This window comes from Drosophila yakuba, chromosome 3L, assembly GCF_016746365.2.
Source record: "Drosophila yakuba strain Tai18E2 chromosome 3L, Prin_Dyak_Tai18E2_2.1, whole genome shotgun sequence".
Classification (NCBI taxonomy): Eukaryota; Metazoa; Arthropoda; class Insecta; order Diptera; family Drosophilidae; genus Drosophila; species Drosophila yakuba.
Genome location: NC_052529.2, coordinates 4,035,632 through 4,048,808, shown reverse-complemented (window position 1 = coordinate 4,048,808; position 13,177 = coordinate 4,035,632). Strand labels below are relative to the sequence as shown.

The 13,177-nt window shown below is 41.5% G+C and overlaps 1 protein-coding gene and 1 pseudogene across 1 annotated transcript in view; one reads left to right on the top strand and one right to left on the bottom strand.

Moving 5' to 3' along the window:
- The window catches only part of LOC6532825 (eukaryotic translation initiation factor 5B), a 33,156-nt gene extending 20,221 nt beyond the window's left edge, over positions 1-12,935 (top strand). The window contains exons 9-10 of the mRNA XM_002093526.4: positions 9,393-9,554; positions 12,499-12,935. Coding sequence (XP_002093562.1) covers positions 9,393-9,554; positions 12,499-12,606 — 270 coding nt within the window. The 3' untranslated portion in view covers positions 12,607-12,935. The remainder of the gene's footprint in view (positions 1-9,392; positions 9,555-12,498) is intronic.
- Positions 4,582-9,314, bottom strand: LOC26535251 (annotated as a pseudogene).
- Positions 12,936-13,177: the final 242 nt, after the last annotated feature.

Genomic DNA, 13,177 nt, shown 5'->3' with positions numbered 1-13,177 from the left:
GCTGCTGCGCATGCGTGCCGGCGACTGTTTCACTGCCAGATGGTCGCTTCTTAGGCCCTTGTCTTTGCCTGGCCGTTGATTACATTTATTAATTATATAATTAAATCTGTAATGGCAGGCCAGTCCGATCACTTGGTTTCTGGCCTTTGTTTCTCGGACCGCGTAATTGTTTCAAGCTGGCCAAAACATCCGTTCTCACACGAAAGCAACGAAAGCAACGACAGCGCCTCAAACCACTTCCACTTCCCGTTCGATGGGCTTGTCATTACATTTTGGCTCCAGGGGGTTAAACAGGTGACCATTGTCGGCTGACCGACCGCCGGTGCTTCAACCCTTAACCCCTGAGAATTGGGGACACTGCATGTGTCAAAGTGCGGTAACGGGATACGGGTTAATAAGGGTAAGGGATCATTGGATCAATGGACAGTCAGAGGGTTCATTGGTTTTGGGGTTAAGGGAAGGTGATTCAATGTACGTTCTTTCGGTTAATGTATAAAAAAATGAATTTTGTATGCCTTTATACTTGAGGTATACAAAAGAGCAAAGCTCATGCCAATTGCCTGGGAAGTCCTCTTGATATTTAAAATGAACAATAAACACCTTAATTGCTAATCGAAAATTTCCACAGCTTTCGCGTAAACACAGAAAACAAAAACCCATCGACTGATCAGTCGTGTTTAGGGAAATGCTGATGATCTCAGTATTGTTTCCTATCTGAAAACCAAAAAAAAAAAAAGAAAAACTTCCCCATTGAATTCAATTAAAAGTTCCCCTTTTCACCGATCATCAGTCCAATTGTTGATGATCATCCACCTTTTGGATACTTAGCCTTGAGGGTCACCGTGGCTAATTAAGCAGCGAACCGGCAATCTTCGTTGCTCTTTTCTTTTTTTTTTTATACATTTTAAGTCTGCAGCCGTTGTTTATCCTCCGGTCTCATCAGATCCGCCTCGATCAGCCCCCGTGCTCGTACATCAAAGAGTTTCACTTTATCGAAGGCACAATCTAAGCCAAACACGCCCCACTCTCGCACATCCTCGTTCTCATCCGCGTCGTCGTCTCCCACTGACATCACCATCATCCAACCGTCGAATGGAGGAGCGAGTGGATCACCAACACGAGCACCACCAAACAGCACCATCACCATTGCTGATCATCTGCATCTACAACATCTACCGGGGAATACATTTATTTTGCCTCTTGTGCCTGCAGTTTAAAACCAAAGCCAAAACAGCAAACGGAAGTTGGAGGCGTTACCCACCGCCAAATCCAAATCCGTCAGTCACTTAACATATGGACGTTGCGATGTGTGAGTGTGTAAGTGTCTACGAGCAATTTATGCAGTGGGGTATCTAGCTAAGACTGCTACAGTCCTAATTCCCTAAACTAAACTTTACTAAGGTGAAAATAACTGACATCCTTAAGCTGCTTAATTTGTGGAGTTCTTTGACTAAAGAGGCTTATATAAAGGGTCTTCTAGCGATCTATGAATTTTCGAGTTTTTTAAAAGTTTTTTTGAATCTCCACTGTGTTTGCCTTCAATCTGTTTGCCTCCTAAAGACGGTCTTTAAAACCGGAGAGACAGTCTGTGGCAGATCACTTGCAGATCGTCTTGCATATGTGGTATATAGATATTATTTTGCGGCCTGCTGTTGCCTTTGCTTTTGCCCAAACCGCAGAGAAACCAGAAATCTGGTGGCATAAAGAGTTTTCGGTTGCACCCGGGCTGGTGGTGGTGGCAAGTGAGATCGAATCGAAGACCGTCGATCCGGCGATCGATATCTTTTAATATTTTCATTCATGCCCCAAGTGCCTGGCGGTTGTAGCGGAAATGAAAGCTCATTCGCTGCGCTGCTACTGCTGGTTTTTGTTAATTAAATGGCCCCTGGGCTCTTGCAGTTTTTTCGATTTTTCGATTTATATATATACACGTATATTTATATAGTAGCAGTTTGCCTTGGTCGTCGCACCGATCGTCTCCTCCTCCTCCCCGATTTTGTTGATCTTGCCTAATTTATGGGCTGCGAGTTCAGTTTAAGTAGGTAAGGGTGTCTCCACTCCCCTGCGGCCCCTCTTTGCCCCCTGTTTCCCATTTTCGATTATTCTCGGACCTGATGGGCCATTTAAGTGCTAGATTTAAGTATTATTTTTTATTTCGCCGACTGCCTCAGTTGTTGAGCCTTCATGGCTTACGACTTCCGTTGTCGCCTCACTAAGAACCGAGTTGATCTACGCGGTTCTTTTTCTGTGAATGAATGAGTCTTCGCTGAGTGAAAGAGTCTTATGAGCTTTGGCATTGTGAAAGATAATTTTGTAATGGGGGAAAATTTAGATATCACAATGGAAAATACCCTATCTTGTTCTTATCTATTTATTATTAATAAATTAAGATTTTTGTAATACAAAAGATTTCTATTAAATAACCAAATCTGCTATCACTTCCATTTGTGATCCAATCTTCCAATTCTGAAAACTGCTTATCTGTTCCTAGAGGTTAGATTAGTGTAAGATGATGCAAAGAAATCCTAATTATTCAAAAGATAAATCCATGGGTAACACATAAGTTAACACCCAAAAATCTCTTAAGATCTGTTTACCTATCGCATTCGAGGACTCGTGAAGAGTATTTCACTGTTCAGATTACAATCACTGATTATTTCCGGGCACTTCCTCTTGGTGCTCGGAACTGCGTCATCTTTCGCCATTTCGGGGTTGTTAAGAATTCGAATCGGTTTCTGCGGATACTACGTGTGCGACAAAAGAACACTTTAGACAATGCAACAACAAGGGGCACACGTAGAACAAACACAATGATGGTAAGGAGGAGGATGGCGATGAAGCGATAGAAACAGCGTTAAGAACCGGAACCAGTAATTAAATACAAAAGAAGTTGGGGTGGTTGTCCGTAAGTAAGTACTATACTATATGCGTACATATGTAGATGGAGAAAGAGCTGCGGAAGCGGATTGTCGGCGGTCCAAAGACAGCCAGCTGCAGTTTTTTCAGCTGGCCGAGGCAGAACGGAAGTAGAACGGAAGTGAATGCTTCCGCACGTAGGAACCAAATAATTGGCTGTACTGGGAAAAATATCTGCTGCTACATTATAAAACTACATTAGAAAAAGAATTAATAAAAACCTTAGTTTTCATCCATATCAACTAATTATTTGTGCTTACAAATACTGTAGGGTTCAGGAAGCTTCCCTTAAAAATCCACATATATTAGTAGTAAAAAGATAAATCATTTCTGCAAGTGTAAGTCCACAACTTTATGAATGAACTGTCATTCCAAGCGGCGAAAGAGAGATAGCAAACGGAGTGTAGTACTCATGGCATAAGTGTGCTGAGGCAGCCAGCTGTTCGAAGTCAGGGGTCAGGAGCAGGAGAATCCTCGAGCGGAGGGCATCGGAAGTGCAGGATCCGAATAGGAAGTGCCAACAGTAGGAAGCAGTGCAACCCCCGAGATAAGGCAGGTGTGCCTCCTGAACGTGCCGAAAGGCGGGAAAACGGAAGTACTCTTTATGAATGAAATGGGAATGCTGTGAATGGGCCAACACAGCACCTACTAGATACACTCGTATCTTATTATGATAAGAGATTTCGTAATAGAACAGTTGGAAGACATGTGGGCGCACTCTGGCATGCCGAATGTGCTTGTATCTATCGGATACGGCCGCAATAAAAGCTTTTAATATAAAATAGAGCAAACAGACCATAACAAATAGTGGCAGCAACAACACAATGAGCGCTCGCAACTTGTGAATGAAACCTACAAACACGAATTTCTACAGCAAGAGTATCTTTTTTTGCGCTCACAATTGTAAATTGTAAAAATCGTTTGGTTGGAATGGCTAAAGTACGTGATTTATAGTACGTGTGATACTGGCTATTGAGTTTTATAGATTTATTTTCGAACTTCTAAAGCGATTTAAAGTCCTTGAAACTTTGTGATGGTGTTAAATCAAAGAAGCTTACTATCTGAACACAGATTTAATCTAATAGTGAAATAACTTATTAAGCTAAGCATTCTGCACTAAACACTGAGTGCCTTTATCCATGTATGAGTGTGTATCTACGTGCTTCTACGTCTCTATTTGTTTGTTTGTCTGTGTCTCGCTTTCGTTTCATTCATAAAAATGCCTATTTCCTGTTGTTGCCTTGACTATTGCCTAGGCCATTTGCGGACGAGGGGTGTTGGTGGGCGGTGGGTGGTGCGGGTAGCTTTAGGTTTCGACGACCATAAAATACACACACACACACTCAGGCATTTGTACACACGATAAGATAGTAAAATCCGCTTAGATACGCGCTTTTTTGCCTTTGCTTCATGTATCTGCATCTGCACGGCACATCTAATAGCTGCACATTAAATACAGATAACTGGATAAATAGAGATATATATGCTCATGATCATAATGGAGAGGAATTATTATTATCTTAAATATTTTGTTACCTTTAATATATTTTACAATAAATTTAAGATACTTATGTAAATACACAAAACATCAAATTGCTAAAGAAAAAAAAGTAAAATCACTAGAATATTTCTTTCTGTGCAAGATTGCCTTATATATTTATTTTACTATGAAAATAAACAGGCAGCGCAACAGCAACAATGGCTGCTATTACAAATGGCAATTGCAATAAAAGCAGACCGACCAGCAACAACAAAAGAAATTAGCGTAATTAGCAAATTACTCGCCGCTCTCTGTATTTCTTTGGTTTTTTTTTTGTACATTTTGTTGCTGTATCTTTTGCCTTTGTTTTTGCGGCTTGGAAATTGACGTCGTCGTTGCTGCTTTCTGTTGGTTTTATTTCGCTTTTGCTCGGTCAGTTGGTCGCCTTCGTCACATTTCAGTTTTTCTTGGCCGGAAATGCTGAATTTGCACAAAAACCGACGGAAAACTGGCATAAAAACGTTCTTATTCTCAGCTGCTTCTTCCCCCCTTTTCAACCAATTTACACGCGCACCCAAAATAAATATACTTAATTGACGTTTGTTTAATCGCTTAATGTTTTCGGGCTGCAGCCCATAAAATTTATAAAAAAGGGGGGAAATATTATAAACAGCGGACGTATCACCTACGCAAAAATATTTTGACCAAGTGGAACAATAAACCGGGATGACAATTTGGCTAGCAAGTTTGCCATGTGACTGAAAGATGTGTTTTTAGTTATCGCAATGGTGTGCAACTGTTTGAGATAGCTCATTATCTTGGGCCAGTCATCAACAGACTACAAGATACATTTTACGAGAAGTTGTCTGAGAGATAAAACGGTTGAATATGTTTGGGCGTAGTATAGGTCAGGATGAAGATATCAATTTCTTCGCAAAGCTAAAACAACGCTCCTCTAACGAATTCGAATAAATAAAAATAGTCTCTAGAACCCGGTATAAATCTATTATTTGTTTACACAACTTCAAGCAGATGGTGAAATAGCTAACTTCCGCGCACTCTACTTTCGTTGGCAATCGCGACCATCTACTTGAAACTTATTTTATTTGGCCAGGGAAAAACCGTCAAGGAAATAATATTTTATGGCCGCATTGTGAGAGGCCAGAACCTTGGAGACTCCTAGGCCAACAATCATAAAAAAGAAACCTAATAATAGTTATTAACTCAGGCATTGAACTTGATACGAATTTGGCTGATAGCTCACCTGCCAAGCCAAAAACTCACATTCACTTCCTCTCGAACAGAGTTCAATTGCATTTTCGGCTTTCTTATCACTTTTTTTTTGTTATTTTTATATATTCTTTGTTCGATTCTTATCGATGTTCAATCAAGAGAGAGGTTCCATAATCACATTCGCTTCAGTTTGATTCACGTGGGCGCATAATTGATTGTTTTGCACTCGGACTAATATGCATAATATGCATATGGACTGGCAACCAGGATACTTGGAACCACTTCATTGACACGGCTGATTAATGGCCATATGCCGAGCGGCTGGCGGGTATCTATCAAGTATTTCCGATGTCCGATAACACGACGTTAACCCAAACAAATTAAACAATAATCAATGGGCCTTAATTTTCGCTTTTCGAGTGGCGCAAACTACGAATTTAATAACAACTTCGTCCGCTAATCATTTCTAATCAGTGGAGCTTGCTGCCGCTCTTTAACACCTCACCTTGGCAACAGCACACAGACACCCACCTGGGATTTACTTGACTTTTGATGGCAATGAAGATGACGATGACGATGACGATGATGATGATGAGGTTGCCCACCAACTTCCTGTGAGTGAAAGATTTTCTTTTCGGCCTCCTACGAGCCGCGAGTGTTGATTGTGGGCGTTGCTGCACTGCAGCAATGGAGATCGAGATGAAAATGGAAATGGAGATGGAGATTCGAGATGCTAATGAGCATGACTAGACTTCTGCTCCATGGGGTCTGTCTTGGCTCATTTGGTAGGTGTTGTGGGCATTGTTATTGCCGTTGAAAGCCATGTCGCATTGGCGTTGCATGACTCGAGATGAGCTCAGGTCCAACCAACTGGCAGTTTTGGGTAGCTGGGTGGAAAGGTTGTTAAGCGCTAGGGTTGGATATTACCAGAAAGTTAATGTATATATATAAATATTTTTATTATTTTACAATTGTCTACCTGTGAACCTTGTGTAACTTGTTCTGGAACATATAAACCATAGCATGTATATTTCCATCTATTTTCTTGTTATGCAGCCCTGCTGCCGCACACCCACTCGTCGCATTCCCCCTCTCTAGTTACTCAGCTTCCAAGATGATCTCCTCAGGTTGTTTGCCAGCTGCCATCTGCTCCACCTCCACCTCCTCCTTCCGAAAGTTGTGGGCAGCTAGATGAGTGGGGTTATCTGGTGGTCCGTGGACGGATGGATCGTGATCATGTTCATAGCGATCACGGCGATGATGACTATATAAATGCTTCCTCAAATCTTGCGGGCTTGCGGACCGAACTCGAATCAGCGACAAGTTCTTCGTTCTCCCTCGAAAAACATGACGTAGGCAAGTTTGCGGCGCACCAGACTTCTCGATCCATTTGAAAAGCGTAGATCGGCAGCCCCGAGGGGCTGAAGATTTAGTTGAGGAGAATTCAAGAATCCAAGAATCCAAGACCGGCAGCCTAGATTGGAAGAATTGATGTGGCTACCGTTTTCAATGTTGTATTTTTCGAGGCCACTCCAAGTTGCAGCTGCGCAGACTCAAAGGCCCTGAAAGAAATGTTTTCGAGTCCCCCGCGCGACGGATGTTGCGAATTTTCGTCTTTGACACATATAAAATATATGTATATATATTATGCGATATATATATGGGGTAATTCTCTCTACGGTCAACTAATTTAGTGTTTCCTGCTGACAACAGCATAAACAAGCTGCAAAGAAATCAGAGAATTGTGTCACTAAAATGTTTGCGCTGCCCAAAAAAAAAATAAAAAAACAAAATGAATAAAGATAGCACACAATCTATGTGTTTGTCCCTCTTCTGGTCGCTGCTCTCCATCAAACATTTTACAAAAAGCCAAATGGTTTTTGAATCTCGTTTTGTTCGCTTTCGATTTGTTGTTTTCGTTCATTCATACAAGCAGCGCTTTTTTTTTTTATTTTTTCGAAAATAGACGACATCCGGTCTGCACGAAATATATAAATCATATTTTTAGATAAACGCCGATACACTCACACACACAGTCAAACGATCTGCCAGCCAGAAAAAGTTGTACAAAAAATATACAAAATCGAACAGGGGAAAAAAAAGCGGAATGTAAAATGTTGTTTTCGTAGTCAACTTGTTTGGGTTTTTCGGCGACACGAGACGGCTGCGTCGTCATCGAATTTTTTCTTAATGCCCAATAAAGAATTCGTTTTCTTTGGCATCGAACGCAGAAAGTTTATCACACTTTTTCGGTTGTTCTATATTGAGATTGTAGCTGGGAGTAAATTGAAACAAAATATTGTTTGATAATCTTGTTTTCTTAAAAATTTCCACTTGATAACTTCATGTAAAAAAAAAACAGAATTCTTATCTTACTTATTTTAAATTTTAAGTGATTTTATAAACAGTATACCAAAGTCAAAATACATACAAATAAAATTATTCCCAAAAGAACTTTAAATCTAAACCGATTTATCTCCTTCCAAGTCGGTGTTCTTTTTTTTTTTTGCCACTTGCATCATCAGGCCCATCAATTTCTTCTCTCATCATTTGGTACCAATTTGGTATGGGCCTGTGTTGTTTTTTCGCCATATTCCTACGCAGCATATATATGTATGTATGTATATGTATATATACCATATCTATCATAAATATCCCCCACTGGGATGATTTCGTTGCTCTCATAAAAGACGAAAATTGCCGGCTCGCACCGCAGAAGCGCAATGTTGAAAGAAAAAATTGTGTGGAAATGGAAATAAATTAACACATTTAATGAAAATTTCGAAGAGAGCGCGAAAAAGCGAAGACGCCGCAACGGAAGACGTGGAACGGGGCGTATGAGTAATCAACGACAGGAAACGGTGACAAATGCTCCCGCCCCCGCAACCCCTCGCCCTTCTTTCTCCTTCTAGGGGGTGTGTAAATGTGCTATGTAGCTATTTGCACCGATAGCAACAGGCCAACACAACAGCAACAAGAACAGCAATAACAAAAAAAGAAAAAAAAGAATTTCAATAATTTATTTGGTTTGAATGAAATACGAACGAGGGCAGCGACGTCGACGCCATTGGGGCGCCCACAGGAAACGCGACGTTGGCAACAGTTTCCTGTTTTGTTTTTGTCGAGTGCAAACGGGTTACGACAACAAACATGTTACAATTTGGTTCAATGACTTTGTTAGGCCATCGAGATAGGCGCCCATGCACTGCGAGAAAAGCAGTGGCATGCAAGGGACTCAAATTAGATTAAAGTGAAAATATTCAATCATACTCAAATCAAACACTTATGATTTAATTTTACTTATAAATGTATCTTAAAGTTTTCTTTTTTTTTATATAGGAATGTAGCATAGATACGCGCTGCAGTGTACTGTGTAGCCACCCACAAGTTTATCAGTGGAATTGAGGAAGTGGTCACCGCATATGAAACTTGCGCCAGATGCGCTGATAAGACCCACCCATCCACCACCACCCATTTAATTCCCCACCCACACGGCCTATTCTACTTTTTTGGCAAACCTTTTATTTAGCGCTTAACGTGGAGTTATTTTACGGCTTTCGCATATTAAACGAGCTGGTGAAACTTATCAGCGATTCAGTCGGCAGCACGCGGAAGTCTCACCCCATAAAAGTTCACTTTGGCCATTTGATTTTTTTCTAATTTGCCGCAATATTACACATACGCCACGTATGCAAAAAAAAAAAAAAACACTTTCACAATTTCACTGACCAACACTTCTTCTCTTTGTTTTCTGTGCTTGCAGTTTGTGGACATTGGAATCGTGACTTCCATCGAATCGAATCACAAGCAAATCGAATTCGCGCGCAAGGGTCAAGAGATTTGCGTCAAAATCGATCCGATACCCGGTGAATCGCCCAAAATGTTTGGTCGCCACTTCGAGGCCGAGGATATGCTGATCAGCAAGGTAAGTTCAGCTATTGATTTTCAAGTACCCACCACTTGAGGTTACTCAGAACAATGGGCGCTACAATAAATTCATTAGAATTCGGGAGCGGAAGAGTCAACTTAGAACTCGAGTGCATTTGTCTCGGGAAGTGTGGTACTGCACAATCATCGCTTTGGTGGGCATGTGTTTATGAATGGATTAGATATCTGAAGTGGTGCATTTATACTTACTTTTGTTACTTTTTATTTGATTTATACACGGTACAAATTGAGTGCGTTTAAAACAAAAAATTTGTAATAAAGTTTGTCGCAGCAGCAAACCTTTTAAATTAATTAGATAGTTTGAACTACGCGTAGATGGCTAGAATAATATTGCATTTTAGTCAATTAATTTCGCGTAGCTTTAGGACTTGCATTATCAATTCGCGAATGCCGGATGCCATTATTCAGTGCGATTTCGAGTGCCAATCACTTGAGCTCAACAGCAGCGGCAATCGAGCAATCGCAACGGGGAAGTGCCAAAGTTGTCAATTGCACCTGGATTGGGTGTGATGGTTCGATGGCCAAGTGCAGACCTTCAGACCTTCAGAGAACCTTACCTTGGTCACTGCCACTTGGGCCAGCTGGGGCTTATCAAATTACATGGCCAGGTTGTGTGTTAAGTGTTAAGTGGCTACAACAGCAACGAACGCCTCGGATCGATGACTTAACTGGCTTAAGTGGCGTTGAGAGGTCTTTGCAACTTCCTTTCGCTCAATCATTTGATTAACAATTACTTACCAGCTCTGACGTCAAGCGCCCTTGATGAGTGGGAGTGGTTGGAAGTGGGTGGTGCTGGCTGAAAACCAAAATCGATAGCTAACTTAATTTTCGATTCATTTTTGTCCCTTATCAGCGGGTGACATCGGTGACGTCAAAAACGCCAGGCGGCGCTAATTGCCCATTTTAGTTGGCAGCGCGCTTTATTCAATTAATGCTGCGTAAAAACCAAGTTATATAGATGTATTTTTAGGCCTACAAATTGAATAAATATAGTTTGCACTGGCAAAAATCTTGTTTGGCCCACAATTTAATATCACGTACGCATAGAATCTCAATTAAATTTCATTGATAGGCATTAATGTAAGTAACGCAAGCAAAAGGCCAAAATTGTTAGACTGCCATTTCCAATGAAATCTAATTAGGCCATCACATTATGATTTTATCGTTCATCTTATGGGCTCTTCGCAGTGCAGGCAGAGCAGGCTCCACCATCAAAAGCTATTAGGTTGTATGCCACCACCCCGAATTGACAGACACCCCGACTATTTTTAGACCTCAATGGCTTGGCAAGAACCTGGGAGCCATGAAGGGGTATTATGTCATGGCTGACCTGATGATACGTACTTATGCATGCACATACTTATAGCCGCCATAGCAGCCATGTAGCTATATAGCTATATAGCGCTGTATTTGACCCGAGTTGCCGGCTGACGTCACGTTTTACCTTCCACGGTAGTGCACTTGCATAGTTCACTGACCTCCGCTCCGGAGCATCGTCACCATCGAGTTAACCCAGTTTCCTCGGATGTCGACCCAGTTTTTGTGTGTGTGTTTGTGCATTTTTGCAGCGGGTTCGGTTTATGTTTTTTCTTTTTTTTTGGCTTTAATTTGTGCACTCGCCGTTTATCAGCTATGACGCATTCGGCGACCCAAAATGGAGCAGCGAGCGGAGAACCCAGCCCAGAACCTCGTAGACCCCCCCTTAAAATTGGAGCTGAGGTCAACCGTACACGACTTTGGTTTCGGCCTTGCGGGCTCAGTCAGTAATCTGTACAAGGTCTTTGTGGTAGCTAAAAATAGCTGCAATTAGTCGATATTTGGCTAAGAAGAAATCTAAATGGAGATTTAGTGGCAAGTAAGGGGGTTGCAGTTCTCAGAAGGTTTTAGTTCTTTTAAGCTTCATCCGATTGCAGAACTCACAGAGCTATTAAACGAAATCAGCAAGTCAAATAAACTTTCATTTAGGCGGGTCATAGATAAGCAATCAATGTATACTTAAATTCAGGCTCGGTTTTTAACGACTGCATCCAGCGATATCCTTCAACTCTAGCAGTGCGGACAAAAGAGTCGCCCATTCTGCCATTTAATATGCATGGCCATAAATGGGGACTCCTTGAGGGGCTTTATGCCCCTTTATCGTTTAGAGAAATCTTTTCTACATAAATATATATATACGGCTCCAATAATCAAAGCCATTGATCGAGCCTAATTAATATGCGATGCGCCAAAAATAAACAAAAAAAAGAAGAGAAATGGAAATGAAAATAATTAAGCGGGGGAACATGGCAGACAAAGGACAGAGTGTTGTCTTTATCAAGGGCGTGCTGTAATCAGACATTTTGGGGGGCCTGAAAGTGGAACTATTCAGACTGCTCGCCATAAACGCGAGGCATTAAAAAACGCATTAAAAAGGCGCCATAAAAATTGGCGACACTAAAATAGCTTCGATAAAGCGTTGCCGGGGCATAAACTCAAGCTGAATCGGATACGAAAAAGATGGAAAAAAGTGTATTGTTCAAAATGATTTTAATTGTTATGCGCCATATGTCGGGGTATGTGCGGAGATCGTGGAGCTTGTGGAGCTGGAGGAGAACTGGAGGAGCACTGGAAACCCCGAACTGGAGACACGTGCCGTCCCGTTGCTTGATTGATGGAGCAGCCGCCACTCTGTCCGCATCTCGAATCTCCCTTTGGAGTTATGACAATTGGCACGTTCCAATTATACATATTCGCTGAATTCACAATGCCAATGATTTATGTGTAGCGCAGTGTGTTATTAATATGCATTTATAGACACAGACGGGCGAAAATATTACCATTTCACTCAGCGTTTGTCATTTCGAAACCTAATGGACTTTTAATTAATCAAATTTCACAAGTTTTTCATGGCATTGTTTTTTGTTTTCAAACTTTCGTTGCAGATCTCCCGGCAGAGCATCGATGCCTGCAAGGATTACTTCCGTGACGACCTGATCAAGGCGGATTGGGCGCTGATGGTGGAGCTGAAGAAGCTCTTCGAGATCCTATAAGCGATCCTTTCGCTTGCCAAAATTGCAAACATACAACAGACGAGAGATTTTCGCTGAAAGGGCGATGAAGCTTATCAAACTACAGACTGTGCGCTTGTGGTGAATCCTCTATAAACCCGATAAAGAGGATCCTTTCTCTTAAGCTTAGTTTCATTTTTTTATGGTTTACAGCCGTCGTAGCCGTCGTCGCAGTTGTCGCTTAAAGAACTCTGTTATAATGGTTTTAAATCAAATTTTTTGTAAAACGCATTTTGCGAACATCCATTTTGCCTGCGATTTTTGTTAGAGCCAACTTAGAAATAAATGCAAAAATGTTGTACAACGGAAAAGTTCAGAAATTTTATGGGGTAGCGTCAACTATGCAGGCTATGTTAACTGTGTCAGCGGTGACGTCACGCCAAAGGATATTGACCCACTTGGCATGCGCAGAGGTCCTTTTTTCCCATTCATAGCCAGTTCGCCGTTGTGTCATTGAACGCGACAAGGATGCCGATGAATGGGAGAGATGCTGCTGCGGCTGCTGCTGCTGCAAACTGCAGCCAAAAAACTGGGTCATCCGCCGAGGAAGTTC